The sequence below is a fragment of the Euprymna scolopes genome, chromosome 15 (genome assembly GCF_053919585.1).
Source record: "Euprymna scolopes isolate OS-2025 chromosome 15, ASM5391958v1, whole genome shotgun sequence".
Lineage (NCBI taxonomy): Eukaryota > Metazoa > Mollusca > Cephalopoda > Sepiida > Sepiolidae > Euprymna > Euprymna scolopes.
Window position 1 is genome coordinate 47,740,295 of NC_136496.1, and position 24,899 is coordinate 47,765,193.

General features: G+C 31.5%; 1 protein-coding gene across 3 annotated transcripts in view; it reads left to right on the top strand.

The window, feature by feature from the left end:
- LOC145293818 (replication factor C subunit 1-like) overlaps positions 1 to 24,899 on the top strand; it is a 279,301-nt gene that overhangs the window by 193,878 nt on the left and 60,524 nt on the right. For all 3 annotated transcript variants that reach the window (XM_080140442.1, XM_080140441.1, XM_080140443.1), the window contains exons 13-14: positions 19,414 to 19,517; positions 22,398 to 22,509. In XM_080140442.1, coding sequence (XP_079996568.1) covers positions 19,414 to 19,517; positions 22,398 to 22,509 — 216 coding nt within the window. The remainder of the gene's footprint in view (positions 1 to 19,413; positions 19,518 to 22,397; positions 22,510 to 24,899) is intronic.

Genomic DNA, 24,899 nt, shown 5'->3' on the forward strand with positions numbered 1-24,899 from the left:
CAGCAAAGAGGGAGGTATTCTGTCATGTTAAAGTAGTTGGAGGGGATTGAAGAGTGTAATTTTGTTTCACTTAATGCTAAGATATCTGGGGAGTTTACTAAAAAGTAAGACTCTACATCATTTATATTACCTCTACGCCCACGGATATTTGTGAAAGCGAGCCTCAAGGATGGAGGCAAATTGGTTTGGTTTGGATGGTTGTCTTGTTTTATTATGATATTTGTTAGGGTTGTCATTTCCTTATGTTTTTGTTTAATGTTAGATTAGAGGAAGAGTGTTGAATAAAGTTGGCCAGTTTTGACACCAAGTATACACACTAGCTAAATTTTGTCTAGAAGTTTTGGTCTTGTGAAAGCCCACCAGATATAGCAGCAGGGTCCCTTTCTATGTGCAACATGGCACTACAACTATCCTGATATTATACAACTGATGACAGAGCAGTCGGTCTAAGCATTACCAAAGAGTTAGGGCTCCTGTACTGTCAGTCGGAAACAGCAGCCAGACAAACTATCAATCAATTACCCTCAACCTTTTACATAAGTCATGTGAGCACAAGTGGCATGCAAGCAAACCCAATTTTCTCAGTTTCTGAGAGAGTGAAATTTAAAATAGGGAATAGGGAACAGTGTTCAATGTTCTAGTCAGAAAACAAGGCCAAGCACAAGGTGGCTTTGGTGAGTCCCTTGTATTGTACCTCTGGTCTGGCTAATAGACAAAGAAAAAGTGTGAAAGCCGAGCATAGGCAGAGCTTATCTACTCCTTAAGCAAGTTAGGTTTGCAAACTAGGAATTTGTTTGAGTCACCAGCTCCAGGAAAGTTGTCAACCATGATTGAGGAGGCCTCCCTCCACCAGTTTTATTACCAGTTTTCCTTCGCTTAGATGGATGATCTAACAAGATCTACGGGTCCATCACACCAAGAGGGGTAATCTGTGCCACTGGTTTTTACACCAAGTATTTTTGCGCCTCCACATGAATGAAGATATTGGGTATCTTACTTTAAAGTTTTTCTCTATTCTACATATATAAGCGTAGGATTAGAGATAGATTCCTCTCTTACATTTACAAGAAATTATATCTTCCAAGTACTGTGAGAGAATCAATCTGCTCTAGCAACTAATTTGTTTTAAAATAAATGAATAATATATTAATAATAATTATTTGAATATGTAAGGGAATATAATATAAAAAAAAATAAAAGAAATGGTGGGACTAGGTCTACATAAAAAGGTTCCACACAACACAGATAGATGCACTTAACTTGGTGTTCTTTGAGCGACCCATGTTGGTCTAGCTAAAAGACCAGTGTCTCCACGTGGAATGAATTGAGGTGCAATTATTAGCGTTTATTTAAGAGCAGTAAGAGGAAGGGAGGGAGGATCTGCCTTAAGAGCTAAATGTGTGCTTTGATTTAAATACTTCCTTCTTTTATTTAATTGAAACGATATAATTTTCGATTTCTGTATTAATAATTTAAAACATACAAACTCATTTACCAAAGGGGATGAATACTAGAAAAGAGATGAGTATTTCCAATTTTTCTATTGTGTAACTATGCTAACTATTACTAATATATTACAAATACGATGACATGCGAAAATAGTTTCAAGCATGAAAATAGCACGGAAAATAGAAATGAAATAAAATAATACAATAAAATAAATTTCATTTTTTTTTTTTTTAGTATATTTTAAAGGTAGATTAAGGAATGGTTGAAATTGTAATTAGATTTAAAGTCCCCCCCCCCCAACAAAATTTGATTATCATATTTTATTGTATAACATGGGGAGTAGACTCGTCAGTTAAAATCAATTCAGATAAGAATGGGAGTTTTGAAATGTGGTTAAAAATATATTATAAATACATTTAAAAATACAAACTAATTTTATAGAATAAGTAAAGATAATAAAAGGATAAAAATTTACAATTAAATTTTATTATGCTATCAGTTCAAAAAATTTCGAGATAAGGAAACCTCTTTAGGCCATGGCATTTCAAAGCCAAATGCTTCTCATCAGAAGAGGGGAGTAAAGACACATATTATACAGAGAAGAAATTTTTTAAAAGATAATATTGCCTTTATGAAAAGAGGATCAAAGGAAAAACATGAGGCTGTACTAAAATTAAAGCCAATTCTAGGACTGCCAGCAACCATGATAAAAGAGTAATAAAGAATGCGAGAGGGTTGTATGCTCAGTTTGTTAAGTCTAAAGTAGCTGAGCAGCAGCTTGGTTCCCACCAGTTTTGGCAAATAGCAAACAGGATCCTGACCAGAAGCATGTGCTCAATCCCAACCATCATCAATGGACCTGAGGTAATCTCGTCAGCATCAGACAAAGCCAGACTCTTTGCCAAGAACTTTGCAACTAATTATACCCTATGCCACCAAGGGGTGTCAATCCCCAATATTTCCTCTTGTATCAGAAAACACACTATGTGACATACAAATATATGTGTGATGTTGCCAAGCTAATCAAAAACTTTGATTACAGTAAAGCAACTGGCCCTGATGGCATTCCAATTATAGTACTGAAAAAACTTCAACCAGAACAAGTTCCCCTACTTACAAGGCTGTTTAAGCGTTGTCTTTAGGAGAATTGCTTCCCATCACCCCAGAAAACCTCATCAGTATGCCCTCTATTTAAGAATTCAGGTGATCAGCTATCTTCCTCTCACTACAGACCAATAAATCTCCTGTACGCCATGAGTAAGTTGCTGGAATCCATGTTAAATGGAGAAGTAGTCAACCATCTCAGCAAAAATAACCTTCTTAATGACATGCAATATGGTTTCCATTCTGCTAGATCTACAGCAGATGTGCTTACAGTTATATCTCATAGGATTAGCGAATCTCTCAATAGAGCCTTCTTTTCTAAGTCAGTTGCTCTTGACATATCAAAGACCTTTTATAGGATATGGCATAAAGGCTTACTTCACAAGATCTCCAGTTTTGGTATAGCTGGAAAGTTTTCTCAATTATTAAATCATTTCTCTCTGATTAGTAGTGGTTGATTGGCTGAAATCAGAAGCTCACAGTATTAATTCCGGAGTTCCTCAGAAGCCCATCATAGGCCCAACTCTCTTCCTGATCTACATCAATTATCTTCCAAATCATATCCTAAGATCATTTGTAGACATTTATGATGATGATAGTACATCAAAGGCTGTAAATGTCCAAGTTTACTCTGATTCTTTCTCCTCTGATCTGGAGCATGTGATGCAATGGAGAAAGAAGTGGCTGGTTAATTTTAATGTATCTACAACCAAGCTTCTATCTTTACATCGTCAACACTCTGATCCCCTATCTGGCATCAATTGAAATGAATGACTCGTCTTGGGAAGGCTCCATGTTTTGACAAGCTTCTGGGCTTGATCTTTACTCTTGGTCTGAGATGGAACACGTACATAAAATCCGTTGCCAAGGTCGCTGGAAAAATGGTAGATATCTCCCTGCTGATGCAATTCTCTACCTACATAAGAGCCAGGTACATCCAAAGATGGAGTACTGTTGCCATATCTGGGCAGGAGACTTTATACTGCCTTAACAGAGTTCAAAATAGCCTAGTGGGGAATGCCCTTTTCTCTTCCCTGCAACCTCTTTCCCACAGAAGAGACACTGCGAGCCTCTCTGCTTTATCGCTATTTTTATTTTTTCTTTTTATGGCAGATGCTCATTTGGGCTCTAATCTATGGTCCCCCCTCGCCAAACTTTCACAAAAAACACTCATCTAGCTGAAAACACTATCAGTAATTTCCCCCACCTTTTATCTGTGCTTAAACCTAAACGTAGATTTCATGAACAAAGCTTCTTTCTTAAAACTGCATGCCTGTGGAACTCTCTTCCATTTGCCTGCCTGGTGCTACCAGATCAGGCTGTCTATTGGCTTCCTGAGATGAAATGCACCTACATCAATTTCTGTTTTTGTTTTCTATTCTCTTTTGTAAAACTTAATTATGTTCTGCAAAAACAAAAACAACAACCCCCTTCCCCTCTCCTTTCCTTCTCTACTTACCAACCCCGCCCCCCCCCCTTTTTCCCCCAGTTGGTAGCGCACTAGAATAAGCCGACTGTCCCCCTGAAGAGGGTAAAAATCTCTCAATGGGGCAACCAGTTAGCCGGGAGTTGCTACCCGTAATGCCTTAGGACGTGATTGAGCTAACCTAGACCTGGGTGCATAAAAGTCTAGGCACTGCAACACATTACTTCGGCTAGACGGGCGGTCGGAGAGGCCCAATCCGACCAATTGGCCAGTCACGCCAAGCCCTAGCACTTACACCCAAAGTACCAACTACCACAACAAAGAACAAAACTTAAAGGTACTCCCATCTTTTTTTTTTTTAAATTTTTCTTCCCCCACTACAAAAAATAGGCAAACCAAGTAAGTGCTAGAAGGCGGTGGCAAGGGTCAATCAATTGGAAAGACCAGAACTCAACACTCCATCTGAGCAAATGTATTTTTGAGGACATATTGAACAGAAAATATAGTGCTTGAGAACTCCTTACTAAAAGAATATATCCTCCACGTAGCCCCGACATGGTCAAGGCGAATGGGTTTCCCCCTTACTATGCCCCAATTTTGGACTCCGAGGTGGGTAGGGAGCGTGGTTGATGAAAAATAAATCCCAAAATCCATGGCTGATAAAAACAAATGCATCCCCCTCAAAACCCTTAAAAGAAACCATTCCTCTGACTCTGACCTCTCAAGCTCAGATGAAGAACAAAAATTCAAAACTAGAAAAACCGTTCCAACTATAGACGAAGGAAACTTCCCACGATTCTTGGTTATTGAATTAATCGAAAATAAAAAAAAATTGGAAATTTATCACCTTTCCTAATAGAAAAGACATTATCCACAAAAAGTAAACCAAAAATGATAAAAAAAAAAACAAAAGATGGAAATCTACTAGTTGAGATAACCAACTCAATCTCTACTCAAAATGAAGAACTTCAATGAGTACAAGTGCAAAGTCTTTCCCCATAAAACACTAAACACTTCGAAAGGAGTAATTCAAAGTTATGAACTATCGCTAGCAACTAAAGAAGAAATAAAAACCGAATTAGAAAACAAGGAGTATTCAACCACATCCGCATAAACATAAAAAGAAACAATAAAATAATAACCACCAACACGTACATATTAACGTTTAACAAACCAACAATACCTAAAGAAATAAAAAATTGGCTACTTAAATGTAAAAGTAGACCAATACATCTCAGCCCCATTTAAATGTTTCTATTGCCAAAAATATGGACATCATAAAGAAGCCTGTAAAGGAATAAAAATATGTGGAAAATGCGGCAACAAAGAGCCTGACCACACCGAAGAAAAATGCATAAATGAGGTGAAATGTGCTAACTGCAAAGAAGATCACCTGGTCTTCTCTAAAATATGCAAAACATATAAAAAAGAAAGAGAAATTATAGAAGTAAAGTACAAAAAAACACACAACCTTTCCAGAAGCCAGAAAAATAGTTGAGACGTACATGAAAGACAACACATATGCTGAGACAACAAAAAAGACAACTAAACCATACCAACATAATGAAATACATGATCAATATAGGGAACTGATAAACAAACTGATTACATTAAATATTAAAAAATGGCCAGAATTTCAAAATAGCCTAAAAGAAAAATACTCAAATCTGGAAAACAAAAAATAGAAATAACAAATTCAAACAAAGAAAATAATATTCCATCCACAACAGAACCATTAAAAAAATTATCACAGAAACCAACAAAACAACCACCAGAAATTAATAAAAACATAAGCAATGATAAAACAGCAAATAAAGAACGTTCCAGAAAAGAAGAAAACCCAAGCAATAGACACTCCAAATAGATTCCAAATCTAGAAAAAATGGAAAGCGAAAACACCCTAGATAAAAAAAAAAGAAACCAAACACAAGTAATCAAGAGGGGAAAAAATGAACAAGAAGCCAAAACGGCAACATCTCCAGCAAGATCCAGATCAACGTCCAGATCTAAATAAAAAAAAGAAAGAAAAAACCCAGCAAAACACTTCACCAAAGACACAAACTCCGACAAAAGATAAACCCTCTACTTCTAAAGAGATGGAAATAGAGGAAAACTAAACATCCTCATGGATAGAAATAAAACACAACAAATTATTCAATGGAATTGTCGTGGAATAAGATCTAACTATAATGAACTTCTTATACTTATCTCACTCTTCAACCCAGCCATTGTTTGCTTACAAGAAACCTTCCTACAAAACAATAACTGTCAATACACATGAAAAAATTGAAATAGCTTGAAATATTTCAATATTGGTATGCATAGAAAGAGCTTGATGAGCTAAGAAAGAATCTTTTTAAATTTTTAAAATCTGATTAAAATTAAGGAAGTTATGGCTATTTTTGTGCTTCACACGTTTGGATATTTTTCCCTCTTTAAGACCATATGCGTTTCGTCACATTTTTTACACTACTTTTTCAGTAAAAATGTCATATCTTTGTTAAAACACAAGACTAAGAAATGAAATTTACTATATAAGTGTATTTTTGTACAAGGAATCAGAATATGGAACTGAAAATCTCCCAAAGTTTATAGTTTCCAAATAATCTGCAGTAAATGTGCATAAATATGCAGCAATTCCTTAAAAATGCCATGTATCCATTAACAGAAAAGAAGTTGGAGAATTCATAGTTGAATTGTAATGTGCTTTATGTACAAAAAACTTAAATCTAAACATAAGACCATTTAAAAATGAATATATTGCAATATTTCTTTGGTATTATTATAGATTAACACCTTCTGTTTAACCCCACTCAACTCCTTCTGACCACCCCTCCAAAATGTGATTCTACCTTTTTAGGAAATTATGTATAAAATGCCATGGAAAAACTTTAATGAAAGATAAACAAATTATTTTAGAATTGAATGTAAAATAATTTCCTATTACAGGTCATTCTAGCATTTTAGGGCAGTTAAAAAAAAAAAAAGCATGCATATTTTCCCATAGAAAAAACTGTTTTTTTCTATGGGAAAATATGCATGCTTTTTTTTTTTTTTTTAAGATGATTATGTGTAGTTTTAAGAGGGTTTCTATGCAATGAGAATATGGGGAGGGTTGCCATTCGGACTTTGAATTAATTGTAGGGCTAAGGAAAATTATGTGTGAACATACTGAAAACTTGACAGAGACAAAGCTAACAAAAACTATTAGAGGGGGGAGCGGTTAGTTTCACAAAAATTTAATGTAAAATAATTCACCATTTCCTGGCCATTCTAGCATTTTAGGACAGTTAACCAATTTATTTTTATGTGTATTTTTCTTTAAGGAAGGATCTATTTTTTGTTTGTTTGTTTTAGATGCTTGTATGTGGCTTACAGAGGTATTTTGTTGGGGGGGCTTGCCACTCGAACTTAGTGTTATTGTTAGGGTTAAAGAGTGTTTTAGGAGGAGACTTGCCACACATAATTTGGATTAGAGGTGAAGTCAAAGAAAATTCCATAAATTTGTTGATTTCTATTTTCGAGGTTGAAGGTGTTAATTCCATAGGCCGTTTATACTACGCTGGAGCAGGTTGTAAAAATATCTTTCACTTAATAAGTAGAAAAAAAAAAATAACGAAATAAAAAGCTTCCTAATTGTAGTTTAATGTGTTTTCTAACTGCTTTTAAAATTTCAAGAATATTGATATAGATTTTGAGGGTTTGTATTACTATACACATAGATTCGAAAAAGTTGTCAAAAAAACAAATATATAACAAATAAATGTTATCAAAAGCAAGTTACTTTTCTACCTAACTGGATAATTTTTTAGTGATTTTATTTAATGTAACATGTTTATTCAGCTTGAAAACAGTGTTTACCGATGTTTTGGAAAATTTAAAATGGCGCCCGACTCTCTTGAAACGGTAAGTTTGGGGAAAAGAGTTAAAAATAAAAAAATAGACAAAATACTGCTAGAAACTCGCTCAATATATGTTACCGTGACATAGGCTGACATATATGCGGTGAGTTTTTAACAGTATTTTGTATAGTTTTTTAAATTTTTAACTCCTTTTCTCAAACTTTACGTGTCAAAGAGAGTCGGGCCGGGCGCCATTTTTAATTTTCCAATACATCAGTAAACACTGTACGTTTTTCGAGCTGAATAAACATGTTACATTAAATAAAAACACTAGAAAATTATCCAGTTAGGTAGAAAAGTAACTTATCTTGCCTTTGATAACATTTATTTGTTATATATTTGTTTTTTGACAACTTTTTCGAATCTATGTATAAACGAGATTTTGATACTTATTTTGATTTTGAAAAAAAAAACATTTGTGGCTGTTCGCAGTAAAACATTGTTTTAATTCGCTGTTCAAAACTAATTTAAAGAATAAAAGTGCATGCAAGCTATATATCTACAAAAGTTTATTTTGTTTTTTTAACCATGTTTTTAAATTTGACGAGAAATGTGAGAAATTGCAACAGATTCATAATGCCGAATTGGTTGGGATTGTTGTTATACATTCTGAAAACCGAATAGTTCTAAACTAATGTTATTCTGATAACAAAATAGCTCTAATTAAACATAAGAACATTTATATTCATATTTTCATGTTTTTCTTAATTTGTTCTTGAATAAAAATTAAAGAACGCGTGTTGTTTACACTGTGCTATCGCTGATTCTACAGGCTGGAGTTGCTGCTGCTGCTTCTAGTAATACTAACTTCATTTGACCAAATTCGAGAAATAGAAACAATTTTTTTTTCGGGTAGGTCCTTTTAAATTATCAATTACCGCGGTCCTACTCAACATAAAATAATACTTTTAATTGATAAAGATAGTAAAAAGATTGATTTACTTACTACTGGGTGTCCGAAGAATTTTTTTTTCAAAATGTTCGATACTCGTCATATTAAAGTCTTATTTTTAACACGACAAAAAAAGAAATGGTCAAAAATATTTCGGACACTTGACAGTATTAAGATTAACACCTCTTCTGATTGGTTCCCAAATTTCATGACGAAATTCTTCATACAATCACGGTACGGACCTTCAGAAAACAGGGGAGGGGGTCATTACAAAACCTTACCGAAAACGCCATTTTATGACGTTCACATTTTTATCACTTTATTTGCTTAAAACTCTTAAAATATATAATGTACATTCATATTTATTAATTCATTTGAAAGTATATTCATTTCCGAACAAAACAGTAGTAATTTGAAGACTTGAAGTGCTTTGGTTTAAAAAATATGGCTATTTTAGTAGAACTACCTTAAAATCTGTGATTATCCAAAGTGTTTTTTCGTCCGTGTGTATTACTACAATAACCATTTCAAAACACCAAACTATAAACAATACAACTATTTCCATAACACAGGCTTTCATGCTAATGGAGGCACCTCAATTCTTGTAAGGAATAACATACCGCGAAGCAATTTCTCTGTCAAAACATATCTCCAAGCAATTACAACTCAAGTCACATTACACAAAACAATCACAATCTGCTCAATATATCTTCCTCCTCATGAGCCAATAAATGAAAATGATGAAGTGCACTACAGCTTCCTTAAAGAAATTTCACCCGAACCGTTAAAAATCCTTCTCAAAATTTATAATAAAATATGGGAAACAAAAGATTTCCTAACTTCATGGAAAAACGCAACAATAATCCCAATACCCAAACTGGGAAAAGATACATCAAACCCAGAAAACTACAGACCAATAGCTCTCACAAGCTGCCTATGCAAAACGTTCGAAAGAATGATTAACTACCGTCTTATATGGTATCTAGATGACAACAAAATGATTTCTGAAATCCAGTGTGGATACCAAAAAAATCGAGGATGTATAGACACATCACTAACTTCGAAAATTATATCAGAGAAGCTTTTATCAATAAGGAACACGTAACATCTGTTTTTTTCGATCTTGAGAAAGCATATGAAACTACATGAAAACACGGTATCATAAAAGATCTCCACAACATTGGACTAAAAGGCAGATTACCTGAATTCATAAAAAACTTCCTAACAGACAGATCTTTCCAAGTTCGCATAGACTCAACTTTATCAGACCCACAAAATACAGGAGGGAGTGCCCCAAGGCAGCATATTATCAACAATTATCTTTAACATAAAAATCAATAACATTATAAAAGAACTCTCTCCTGATATACATAGCTCCTTATATGTAGATGACTGCTCAATCAGCTACAGATCTAAATACACTCACACTATTGAAAGAAAACTACAACATAACATAAATAAAATTAATAAATGGGGAACTAAAAATGGTTTCAAATTCTCCAAAACTAAAACAAAATGCATCCATTTCTGTAACCAACGCAAACTCCAGCCTGACCCAACCTTACAGATTGAAGGCAAAAAAATTCCATTCGTAAATGTACACAAGCACCTGGGAATCATTTTTGACAAAAAACTAAATTTCATTCCACACATCAATCACATCAATCACAAATGTAATAAAGCATTACAACTCCTACGAGTCATCGCCCATACAGATTGGGGAGCTGACAAGAACACACTACTCAAACTATATAGAGCATTAATTAGATCAAAAATAGATTATGGTAGCTTCATATATCAATCCACCAAAAAGTCATATCTAAAAACCCTCAACACAATATGCCATTCCGGACTAAGACTAGCACTAGGAGCATTTCCAACCTCCCTTATAGAAAGCCTGTATGCAGAAGCACATGAAACTCCTCCAATGCTCAGAAATCAAAACCTTGGTCTAAAATACTACACAAAACTTACAGCCAACCCCACAAACCCAGCACACAACAGCACTTTAAATCCAAACTGTAACCCCTTTTTGACCAAAAAGAAAATGCAATCAAAACCTTTGGACTTAGAATAAAATTGATTTCCAAAGAAGCAAGTCTGCCCATAACTAAAATTCACGAAACTATCCTACTCAAAACCCCTCCCTGGAAAATCGTATCCCCTAACATCGACCTAAGTTTAAGTAAACTCAAACTCGCCTCCAATAACAAAAAAAAAACAAATTTATAATCCTTTCAGACTCCCAATTTACTCTAAAAGCGATTAAAAATAAAAAGATGGACAACCCCCTAATCGCAAAATTACTCCAAAAAATTAACTGAACTAAACAGTAAAAAAGAAATCATTTTCTGCTGGATACCGAGCCATTCCGGTATTAAAGGTAATGAATTAGCAGATTCAGCAGCAAAAAACGCCTTAAATCTCCCAATCGATGCAAATTTTAAAATTCCATATATAAATCTAAAAAGACGTATCAACGCATATACACCAGAGAAATGTCAAACCTACTGGAATGAACACCTTAACAACAAACTTAACGAAATCATGCCAAAAATCAAAAAACAAGAACAAAATACGAAACTAAACAAAAAAGAAGTCAAACTAACAAGAATAAAAACAGGCCATACTCACTTAACCCACTCATATCTCCTAAAAAAAGAAAGCCAACCTATCTGTATATCTTGTCAAACACCACTCACAATCAAACACATATTAATTGAATGTATTGATTTTGTAACAGTAAGAAATCGATTCTACAAAGAAAACAATATTAAAAAGTTATTTGATAAAAACAATCCCCACACCATACTCTCATATCTTAAAAAAATTGGCCTTTATAAAAAAATTTAAAAAGAACCCTGTATACAACAGTCCTGGATATGACCTAAAACTATGTCCGATGGTGAGGCCCCACCTGGTGGGTCTTGGGGAGTGTGGAGCCACCCTTTAATTGCCATTGCTCCCAGGTCCACTCTGACCCCGAGTGGTAGTACCTGTTAGGGTCCCAACTATGGGCTAAATAGAATCCGACTTGAAAAAACAAATATACTCCATTAAAAATCGTTCCTCAAAATAACTAAATTCGGCATTAAATAACTTGAAAAAGGTTGATATGCCGTAAAACAAAAACAACCAACCAACCATTTGCCTACTTTCCAGCTGACTACAATTTGACCATATTCAAGTTCAGCATAAACAAATTCTTGATGAGCCGTTCTTCTTAAATAATCCAATTTTACAAATTTCTACTACTAATGATTACTATGATATTATCCCATTGACTTCTGTACACTCATTAACCCTTATCCTCGAGTGGCCTCTAGGCCTTGATAAGGGGTGACTCCTATGTAAAAAAACAAAGAAAAAGCTATAAAGGGCTATAGTTCGATGGGTTGCTTCTTATTGATTTATGCCCATTGTTTTTTTTTTTTTGGCATAAGATTGTAATTCCGGATCAATCCCGGACTAATCCAATTGCCAAATTCTAGTAGATTCAAGAACTGATTAACTCAGATTACAATCCGATTGTTATCCGATGTAATCCACAGTGATCCTACTCAAAGACAGAATTTTCATTGATCTTGTGTGACGTCACAGCCAAAACGAAAACAGCTGTCCAGACAGGATTTACAGTGATCTGATAGACCAAAATATCTTGATGAAGTAGAAGCATTACAGTACAAAATATATCTCCAACAATAAAAGCAAAACCATACAAAAACTGCTAAATTGTGCAAACTACTTCTTAGGAAGCAATTAAGTTAGTGCTTATTTACTAAACCTGTTTTCTTGCTCTTATTTACTTATACTGCTTCCCTCTTCCCTGTTATTTCTAAATGTTTGCTTTGAAGTGATAATACTTGCCTCCAAGACACCTGTCTGTCTGTTTTACATGATAAACATTAAAAATCCTTATACTCCTAAATCCTCCCCAAATTCCTGTATATCTATATTGTATATTAATGCTGTATTCTTGTAAGTATACCATCTCTTCTGTTCCAACTGGAGAAAAAAATAATTGCTCTTCTTCAGAAGCTGATATAAAATCACATACCTGGGGAGGGGGGTTTAGCTTCTGGTTCTAAACTTTAGTAGGCTGACCCTTTAAAAATCGATAAACATTAATAGATTTCTATTGCTAAGGCATGCATTAGCTTAACCTATATTTATACTCTATAGAATATCTATAAAATAGATAACTAACAGCCACAGTTTGTGCCCAGATTATAAGTGATCTATATTAACTAGCAACTATATCTTTCTTTCACTTAAGTGAGATAAAGTACTGATGATTATCTTTACATGAGAGCTAACACTTCAAGCACGTTTCGAAACGCACCCTAACCCTTATATTACAATTTCCAATTAGTCACTAATCCACAAACCATATTTGATCTTTTTTTAAACCTAGTAGATATGAACCTTAAATCTACATCCCATACTCATAATACATCCTTTCAAAATGTAACAACATCTTCCAATTTTAATCCTATTCTGAGGAGTGTAACTTTTAAAGCAGATACTAATTCTTTGATACTAACTCTATTAATCCAAATTATCACTTCAGGGGCATAGAAATACCTGGCTTTGAAACCAGGCGTGGGGAAAACCCTTTTGGTACTGATGGACTCATAGATCTGATCAGGTCATCCATCTAGAAGGAAAACTCCGATTTGTAAACTTGCGCCACAGACCTCATACGTCTTGGCACCAAACAGGGGAGGGAAGCCAAATCAGACCTTGACGACAACCTCCGTAGAGCTGGTGACTTGATCAAATCACATGTTTGCAAACCTAAACTGCTTAAGGAGTAGATAGGCTCTGCTCATTGCCCAGCTTGCATACTCCTTCTTTACCTATTAGCCAGGAGCAGAAGTGCGGCTGCAGGGACTCATTAGAGACATCCAGTGCTTAGCCTTGTTTCTGACTAGGGCAATGCATGCCATCCTCCACATTTGTCTCATTCCCTTTCCCTATACCTGGGCATCTTGGGGGTGCTTATTAACCATATATGCTAACATGATTGGACTGCTGCCGGACAGGTTTGAGGGTACTGATTTGACAGTTGCTGGTTGCTGTTTCCGACTGACAGTACAGGAGCCCTAACTCTTTGGTAGCGCTTACAGCGGCTGCTCTATTATAAGTTGTATAATATCGGGATGTTTGTAGTGCCATGTCACGCATGGAAAGAGGCCCTGCACTCATCTCTGGTAGGCATTCCCGAGGCCACATTCCTGTAGATGAGGAGCCGGCTGATAATCTACTTGGGTTGCATGGTGGTGGCTATGCACGTCCGTCTTGCCTAGCACCATACCCTAGATCTGAAACTATAAAATAAAATAACAGCTCAATCCAAAAAAAAACCGTTCAAACCAGACATACACTCAAAGAATTCCCCTACTCCTTTGAGGCTTGCATTTACAAATATCCATCGACTTAGAGCTAACTTAGATGATGTCCTCTCATGACGAGATCGGTTCTACACATGCGTCAGATGACGTCATGACCTGATTTAGTTTAAATAGTTGAAGAACTGATTAAATTTCATGTACGTCGTTTTAGCTCAGTTGGTTAGAGCGTTGGGTCATTATCTAAACGTTTTGGGTTCAAATCGTGGTGTTTTTCATTTTCGATGTTTTGATTACCCCCAAATCGATGTTTTGATTACAACCAAATTCGATATTTGTATTCAAAGAGAAGTTATTGAATATAATAAAATTGTAATAACTTGTGCGTGAGGATATTGCGAGATATATTTACATTTATTTATTGAATATAATAAAATAATAACTTGTGCGTTATTGAATATAATAAAATGATAACTTGTGCGTTATTGAATATAATAAAATGATAACTTGTGTGTTATTGAATATAATAAAATAATAACTTGTGCGTTATTGAATATAATAAAATAATAACTTGTGCGTTATTGAATATAATAAAATAATAACTTGTGCGTTATTGAATATAATAAAATGATAACTTGTGCGTTATTGAATATAATAAAATAATAACTTGTGCGTTATTGAATATAATAAAATAATAACTTGTGCGTTATTGAATATAATAAAATAATAACTTGTGCGTTATTGAATATAATAAAATAATAACTTGTGCGTTATTGAATATAATAAAATGATAACTTGTGCGTTATTGAATATAATAAAATAATAACTTGTGCGTTATTGAATATAATAAAATGATAACTTGTGCGTTATTGAATATAATAAAATGATAACTTGTGCGTTATTGAATATAATAAAATGATAACTTGTGCGTTATTGAATATAATAAAATAATAACTTGTGCGTTATTGAATATAATAAAATGATAACTTGTGCATTATTGAATATAATAAAATAATAACTTGTGCATTATTGAATATAATAAAATAATAACTTGTGCGTTATTGAATATAATAAAATGATAACTTGTGCATTATTGAATATAATAAAATAATAACTTGTGTGCTATTGAATATAATAAAATGATAACTTGTGCGTTATTGAATATAATAAAATAATAACTTGTGTGCTATTGAATATAATAAAATAATAACTTGTGCGTTATTGAATATAATAAAATGATAACTTGTGCGTTATTGAATATAATAAAATAATAACTTGTGTGTTATTGAATACAATAAAATGATAACTTGTGCATTATTGAATATAATAAAATAATAACTTGTGCATTATTGAATATAATAAAATAATAACTTGTGCGTTATTGAATATAATAAAATGATAACTTGTGCATTATTGAATATAATAAAATAATAACTTGTGTGCTATTGAATATAATAAAATGATAACTTGTGCGTTATTGAATATAATAAAATAATAACTTGTGCGCTATTGAATATAATAAAATAATAACTTGTGCGTTATTGAATATAATAAAATAATAACTTGTGTGCTATTGAATATAATAAAATGATAACTTGTGTGCTATTGAATATAATAAAATAATAACTTGTGTGCTATTGAATATAATAAAATAATAACTTGTGCGTTATTGAATATAATAAAATGATAACTTGTGCGTTATTGAATATAATAAAATGATAACTTGTGTGTTATTGAATATAATAAAATAATAACTTGTGCGTTATTGAATATAATAAAATAATAACTTGTGCGTTATTGAATATAATAAAATAATAACTTGTGCGTTATTGAATATAATAAAATGATAACTTGTGCGTTATTGAATATAATAAAATAATAACTTGTGCGTTATTGAATATAATAAAATAATAACTTGTGCGTTATTGAATATAATAAAATAATAACTTGTGCGTTATTGAATATAATAAAATAATAACTTGTGCGTTATTGAATATAATAAAATGATAACTTGTGCGTTATTGAATATAATAAAATAATAACTTGTGCGTTATTGAATATAATAAAATAATAACTTGTGCGTTATTAAATATAATAAAATAATAACTTGTGCGTTATTGAATATAATAAAATAATAACTTGTGCGTTATTGAATATAATAAAATAATAACTTGTGCGTTATTGAATATAATAAAATAATAACTTGTGCGTTATTGAATATAATAAAATGATAACTTGTGCGTTATTGAATATAATAAAATAATAACTTGTGCGTTATTGAATATAATAAAATAATAACTTGTGCGTTATTGAATATAATAAAATAATAACTTGTGCGTTATTGAATATAATAAAATAATAACTTGTGCGTTATTGAATATAATAAAATGATAACTTGTGCGTTATTGAATATAATAAAATGATAACTTGTGCGTTATTGAATATAATAAAATGATAACTTGTGCGTTATTGAATATAATAAAATAATAACTTGTGCGTTATTGAATATAATAAAATAATAACTTGTGCGTTATTGAATATAATAAAATAATAACTTGTGTGCTATTGAATATAATAAAATGATAACTTGTGTGCTATTGAATATAATAAAATAATAACTTGTGTGCTATTGAATATAATAAAATAATAACTTGTGCATTATTGAATATAATAAAATAATAACTTGTGTGTTATTGAATATAATAAAATGATAACTTGTGCGTTATTGAATATAATAAAATAATAACTTGTGTGCTATTGAATATAATAAAATGATAACTTGTGTGTTATTGAATATAATAAAATGATAACTTGTGCGTTATTGAATATAATAAAATAATAACTTGTGTGCTATTGAATATAATAAAATGATAACTTGTGCATTATTGAATATAATAAAATAATAACTTGTGCGTTATTGAATATAATAAAATAATAACTTGTGCGTTATTGAATATAATAAAATAATAACTTGTGCGTTATTGAATATAATAAAATAATAACTTGTGCGTTATTGAATATAATAAAATAATAACTTGTGTGTTATTGAATATAATAAAATAATAACTTGTGTGTTATTGAATATAATAAAATGATAACTTGTGTGTTATTGAATATAATAAAATGATAACTTGTGCGTTATTGAATATAATAAAATAATAACTTGTGTGTTATTGAATATAATAAAATGATAACTTGTGCGTTATTGAATATAATAAAATAATAACTTGTGTGTTATTGAATATAATAAAATGATAACTTGTGCGTTATTGAATATAATAAAATGATAACTTGTGCGTTATTGAATATAATAAAATAATAACTTGTGTGTTATTGAATATAATAAAATAATAACTTGTGTGTTATTGAATATAATAAAATAATAACTTGTGCGTTATTGAATATAATAAAATAATAACTTGTGTGTTATTGAATATAATAAAATAATAACTTGTGTGTTATTGAATATAATAAAATAATAACTTGTGTGTTATTGAATATAATAAAATAATAACTTGTGCGTTAATATAATATAATAAAATAATAACTTGTGTGTTATTGAATATAATAAAATAATAACTTGTGCGTTATTGAATATAATAAAATAATAACTTGTGTGTTATTGAATATAATAAAATAATAACTTGTGCGTTATTGAATATAATAAAATGATAACTTGTGCGTTATTGAATATAATAAAATAATAACTTGTGTGTTATTGAATATAATAAAATAATAACTTGTGTGTTATTGAATATAATAAAATAATAACTTGTGTGTTATTGAATATAATAAAATAATAACTTGTGTGTTATTGAATATAATAAAATAATAACTTGTGCGTTATTGAATATAATAAAATGATAACTTGTGCGTTATTGAATATAATAAAATAATAACTTGTGTGTTATTGAATATAATAAAATAATAACTTGTGTGTTATTGAATATAATAAAATAATAACTTGTGCGTTATTGAATATAATAAAATAATAACTTGTGTGTTATTGAATATAATAAAATAATAACTTGTGTGTTATTGAATATAATAAAATAATAACTTGTGTGTTATTGAATATAATAAAATAATAACTTGTGTGTTATTGAATATAATAAAATAATAACTTGTGCGTTAATATAATATAATAAAATAATAACTTGTGTGTTATTGAATATAATAAAATAATAACTTGTGCGTTATTGAATATAATAAAATAATAACTTGTGTGTTATTGAATATAATAAAATAATAACTTGTGCGTTATTGAATATAATAAAATAATAACTTGTGTGTTATTGAATATAATAAAATAATAACTTGTGCGTTAATATAATATAATAAAATAATAACTTGTGCGTTATTGAATATAATAAAATAATAACTTGTGCGTTATTGAATATAATAAAATAATAACTTGTGCGTTATTGAATATAATAAAATAATAACTTGTGCGTTATTGAATATAATAAAATAATAACTTGTGCGTTATTGAATATAATAAAATAATAACTTGTGCGTTATTGAATATAATAAAATAATAACTTGTGTGTTATTGAATATAATAAAATAATAACTTGTGTGTTATTGAATATAATAAAATAATAACTTGTGTGTTATTGAATATAATAAAATGATAACTTGTGCGTTATTGAATATAATAAAATAATAACTTGTGTGTTATTGAATATAATAAAATGATAACTTGTGCATTATTGAATATAATAAAATAATAACTGGTGTGCTATTGAATATAATAAAATGATAACTTGTGCATTATTGAATATAATAAAATAATAACTTGTGTGCTATTGAATATAATAAAATGATAACTTGTGCGTGAGGATATTGCAAGATACATGGATGTCACAATCATTATTTTTACTGAATGACTCATACTCAACAAAGCAAACTTCATGTGGTTTTGAGTGGTATACTTAAAAAAATATTTTTGCAAATGTTTCAATCAAGGGCATCATGTGACTTGTGTAATTCCAGCCATTACAATGTATTGTACTTGCCAAGTTACCTACCCAAATTTTTGATTTCCTCCCTCGCTTATGACCAAATTTTTAGCCTACTCCCTTGTTAACTTTTCAGTTCTCTTCCTTCATCTCCTTTCTCTCCTCCTCAACCCTGTTTAATTAAAGTGATTACAAGTAAGGCTTAGAAATTAATGGAAGCAAACTTCTCACAACTTTGAATAATCAAAGTAATTTTTATTTAATTCCTTAATCGATTCATTTAATTAAAATCAAAATAATTGGATCCTTTTTTCCCTTTCTATTATAGACAGGATATTTGGTAACAATGATACTGGTGCAGGAATGAAGGCTGCTCTTCTCTCTGGTCCTCCTGGTGTGGGAAAAACTACTACTGCTCACCTTGTTTGTCAGGTAACACAATTCATAAACTTATTTCAATATTGTCTTATCTATATTAACTAACTGTACATACCCGGTATTGCCAGGTAAAAACATATTGCCGGGTGAGGGGATTTAGTCACATACTATTTAAGATACACCAATTATCTTAAGTTGTTACGATTTTCATGAAAGTTAACCATATTTTTAATTTTGGGAAGCATAAAAGTCATCTTTATCTATGAAATTCAAACAGGGAAATAAAATCTCATAATTTAAAGGGAAATAACTTATATGTTAAATGAAAACTTACTTCCATTTTTAAACAAAGCTGATATGGGTTATATTAATTAAAAATAGATTTAAATTAAATCAAAAATAAATTCAATAAATTAACTTTATATAATATTTTAGATAGAATGCTTAACAATTTAATAAAAAATTTAGAGCTAATTATTAAAACAGATTTTCTTTCATGCAAACAGCATGTGTACCACTTTTTTTTCTCTCATGGATTTAAGATTAGTGAAAGGATTATATATGTATTTATCATAAAGAATACAGGAGTCACTGAAGTGGTATGAGAGGAACGTGTTCGTAGCATGGTATGAATGTCTCTATCTAGTCTCTGAAACCAGTGGTATTCATAGGACTGGTTGATTCCACTTAGTTCTCAAATATTGATGATTTGTCCGCCACAACACCCTCCTCCTTAGCTTTTCATTTCTCTGGAATGATCGTATAGCTCTTTTCCTGGAATTGATCTCTATTGGGTCGGTCATTTTCTTTTTTCTAGAGGAACGGCATTGTCCGGCTGCTTGTGGCATTAGCAGGTCAAACGTGTCATATATCTGGTCCATTATCTCTTGTTCAGCAGGAGGTTGTCTTTCATCATCTGTGATACGTTTCCAAATTTGGTTCAAATGTTTCTTGTGAGGAAATGTTTCTTGTGAGGAAATCTTGGACCTTTGATAATGTAAACCATCCGCCTGATCCTTTTTCCTAGTTCCCACATCGTGCTATTTTTTTGTGTATCTGGAAAAGATAGCTTTTAAAATCTGCTAAAGTGAATTGTGTGCCATTGTCTGACACTAGACAATCAACCACACCAAACCTAGTATACAATTCGTGAAGAGCATTGATTGTAAAATCCTTTTACATCAAAATACCTCAGGCCATTTTGAAAAACTGTCTACCACTATTAAATAATAGTTTCCCTCCAGTGGGCCTGCATAATCTACGTGTATTCTTTGCCATGGGTGGTCCGCTTTAGGCCACGGGCTAAATTGTATTGGGGGCGCTTTTGCAGCCAATGCGCATCACTTACACAACTTTACCGTGCCTTCTACATCAGTGTGCATACTCTTCCAGTAAACGTAGGACCTCATGAGGCTCTTCATTCGCGTAGCCTCAAGGTGCCCCATGTGGAAATCCTTTAGAATTTTCTTTTGTAGTGTAGCTGGGATTACTACTTTTTCTTTGTACAACAGTACCTCATTGCACATTGAATAAACTTCCGCCGCTGATTCATCTGATTGAATTTTTTGTTTCGTTTCTCTGATAAAACTATCTTCTTTAGCCTCCCTTATTATATCTTCCAAAGTGACTGGTAGTTCCTTGATCATATTACACAGTATTTGTTTCTAGTCCATTTCACTTTGTAGTGATGGTATTACTGCGTCTTCTAGCGGTTTCCTTGATTTTGGGATTAATCGTGACAATCCGTCTGTGTGACTTCGCAGATGTAAGAAATTCCATACTGAAATCGTAATTCAGTAGAATGGTCCCCCCATCTTTGAAGTCTTTTGGCTGTGTAAGTTGGCAGACCTTTTTTAGAGCCAAAGATGGTTATAAGCGGCTTATGGCCAATTTATAATTTAAATTTATGACCGTGTAAAAATCGGTGGAATTTTTTAACCTGAATATGATCCCCAGTGCTTCCTTTTTGATTTGGTAGTAATTCTTCACGGCAAGCAAGGACCACAGAGTTTTCTAATTATATAAATCAATGTAACAATTATTTAATTTTCTTTTTTGTTATAATCAGCTAACATACTTCCTAACTTCCGACGTTATAATCAGCTAACATACTTCCTAACTTCCGACGTTATAATCAGCTAACATACTTCCTAACTTCTGACGTTATAATCAGCTAACATACTTCCTAACTTCCGACGTTATAATCAGCTAACATACTTCCTAACTTCCGACGTGGCCACTACTGGAAGCAGTGACAAAGCAAATCAGTTCACTTGCTTTTTTTCTCTCATGCCTATATCTCCTCTGTGTATGTCATCTTTTTTATTAAATTTTTCCAATCATTCTTTTTTATTTAATAATCATTAAAAAGTTTTTTATGATTAAAGTTTTGTTATTTTTCAATAATTTTATTTTTATACGTTCATAAACATTTAATAATAAATAAATATAATAAATAATAATAAATTCAAATGAAAACCTTTTTAAAATGTAAAAAAAAAAACATTTTTAGAATTTCATAAACATATTTCTTACAAAATTTCAAATAAAATAAAGACGTTTTTGTTTTTTTTAATAAATTTTATTAAAAATGCAAATAAAGGCTAATTTGTGTCATTTTTATCTGAATAATTTTGTTAATTTTTATTGCATACTTTTCAATAATGTCCTTTTATTTTATTTCAATAAATCACTTCATAATAAAAATACTGGAGAAAATAAAAGTGAAGGAACTGATTTGCCTTGTCTCTGCTTCTGGTAGCAGACACGCTGGAAGTTAGCAAGTATGTTAGCTGACTATAACTTTTTTTTTAACAAGGTAAATTTATCAAAATGGAAAAGGCAATGTTAAAACTAAGAAATTTAATTTGCTTATCTGTCTGTGGCTGAAACTGTTCCAATGCTTACTTTTTTATTTTCTCAATTCTCCTTCAGGAGATTGGTTTTTCAGTTGTTGAAATGAATGCCTCCGACACCAGAAGCAAATCATGTCTTCAATCAGAAGTGATGACTTTATTACAAAATTCATCTCTTACATCTTTTTATGGTGAGTTAACAAAAATTATAATAACTTTTTCTAAACCAGTCAATTAAATGTTTGTTAAACTGCCATTAAAAAAAAATTAATTGGTGTAATGACACCAGGCAGGGCATTCGGTTGTAGAACTAAGCACCAAACAAAATCATGAATGAATACCCAACATACTAACAATATCTGGAGAAGACAGGAAAAATAAGGTTTAGAATGGCCAATATAGAAACTTTGAAAGAACACTCATCAGAACTTGTGATTAGGTACTATTAACATTGGTTGCTTACAACAAACAAGTTATAGTGAAAACGTGCCAAAGTTGTTGATGGTGACGAGACCTGGTAGAGTGACAGCAAGAATAGTGCAAAGGTTATTGCAGTTTTGCTCCACAGTCTGGTTGTCAACAAAGTGAAAAGACCACATTTCTTAGCCTTCAGTAAGAGGTGATAGCCAAACACTGAAGGATTAGATGTGATAACCTTGTGTCTTAACCATAATCCGACAGAAAAGCTTTGAAAAATTAATATATATTAATGAAGCACTGTTTATTCTATTTATTAAAAAGTACCAGGAACCAAGATGCTCAATGAGACATTCATATCTGTGCAGTTGGAATATAATTGACAGCACTTTTAGGGTGTTTAAGGAATTAAAAAACAACATATTTCAGAGATGTTGACCATTGTATAAACTAGGGGTGTACTGAGTAATCGACCACTTTGCCGATTAACCGGCTGATTACTTACTTTTCTCTTTCCTATTAAATCATTTCATCACTGCCAAGTGACATCAGATAGTTTTGACATTAATATTAACTGCTAATTTAACTTAACATTTAATTGTCTGGTCACTATTATGGCTTTTTGCATTTAACTAAAATTAAAAAATGCAAAGTACAATTTCCAATTCTTAAATGAATATATTTAAATAATTAGATAAGAAAAACAGAAATTACAAACCATCTACAAAGTACAAATTGTAATTCTTTAAATGAATAACTATAAGCTGAAGTTCTGCACCTTCTGCTGCTCTACTTCCCTATTCTTGCTGCTTGCCTGCTCTGCTCTCATAGTCTCCTCAATATCTAAAGTTGAATACTTTTAAGTTGTAATGTAGAAACATTAGAGTTTCTCCATTCTCAGGACACAGCCTGTTCCTCATAGGTTCATACACATTACTAAAGAACCTCTCACCCTCCAAGATGTAGGTGGTGTGCTTAAATATTTTGGAGCAGTTTACTCAGCAATGGTAAGGTCTCCTGTGTCTACTTCCACCACTCAAATGGATCATCACCTCTTGCAAGTAGTTGTAAAGCTACATAATGGGCAAATTCTTTTGTGCACTTAACTATAAGGGATTTATGCGTTTTGAGTTTAGATTGTGATTCTTGTATTTCTGTTTTAATTGCAGTTTCCAGGTTTAACTTGGCTTCTACCTGCTCTAAGTTTCGATTTGTTACTGTAGGCTTATGCGAAGCTAATTCATCAAACAGGCTTGAAAGAGATACAGTTTTACTTTCACTTTGATCTTCTTGACCTTCAACAGAGCTTAAAGAAATGTATCCTGCCGATTCTGCTTCATTATCATCAGTAGAAAGTAGATGTAGAATCCAATTCTTAGTGTTGTTGTCCAATTACTACTGTACACTCTTTAACCCTTATCCTCAAGTGGCCTGTTGGCCTTGATAAGTGCTAATACCTATGGAAAAAAGAAAGCAATAGTATTTATGCAGAGAACATTTTGGAAACCCATTTCTTAACATGTGGAGGAGAGGGTATTTTTCTAACTAATCTGTACTTTCACCTAACAATTTAATAAACAATACAAAACAAGTGCTTTGTACCACAAGCATTGAAGAAGGACAACTGAAGTTTTTTCTCTCTGTTTTTGACAAGGTGAAAGAACCACCTCAAATGGAAGAATATGATCAGTTCCAAGCAAAGAATTCAACAGAATCGCAAAAAAATACCAATTATATAAAGAACTCGTTGATATATGCATCTTTCTCTTTTATTAAAATTAAATTGTTGTTAAATTGATGTTAAACATGTATGTTTACTTAATTACATCACCATGATGAAAAAAGAGAAAATCACTACATAAAATTATTACAGTTTCTTGAGAATACTATTTAAAAAGTGCATGGTATAGCATTCTACAATGTGTATTGATTAAGCATGCAATATTCCAGATCTGTATATTTTAACAGTTTTTGTGGTGTGTGATTTTGAAATTAGTATATGCTTGATATCTGGTACTTTATTTCCACCACCAAAATTGAACATATCAGCATTTTTATCGACTTATAATGAAGTAATTTGCAGTTGGAATTATTAAAAAAAAATAGGCATAATAATCATTATGTATAGAATTATATTGAATGTACATATTTACTGTCATTAAAT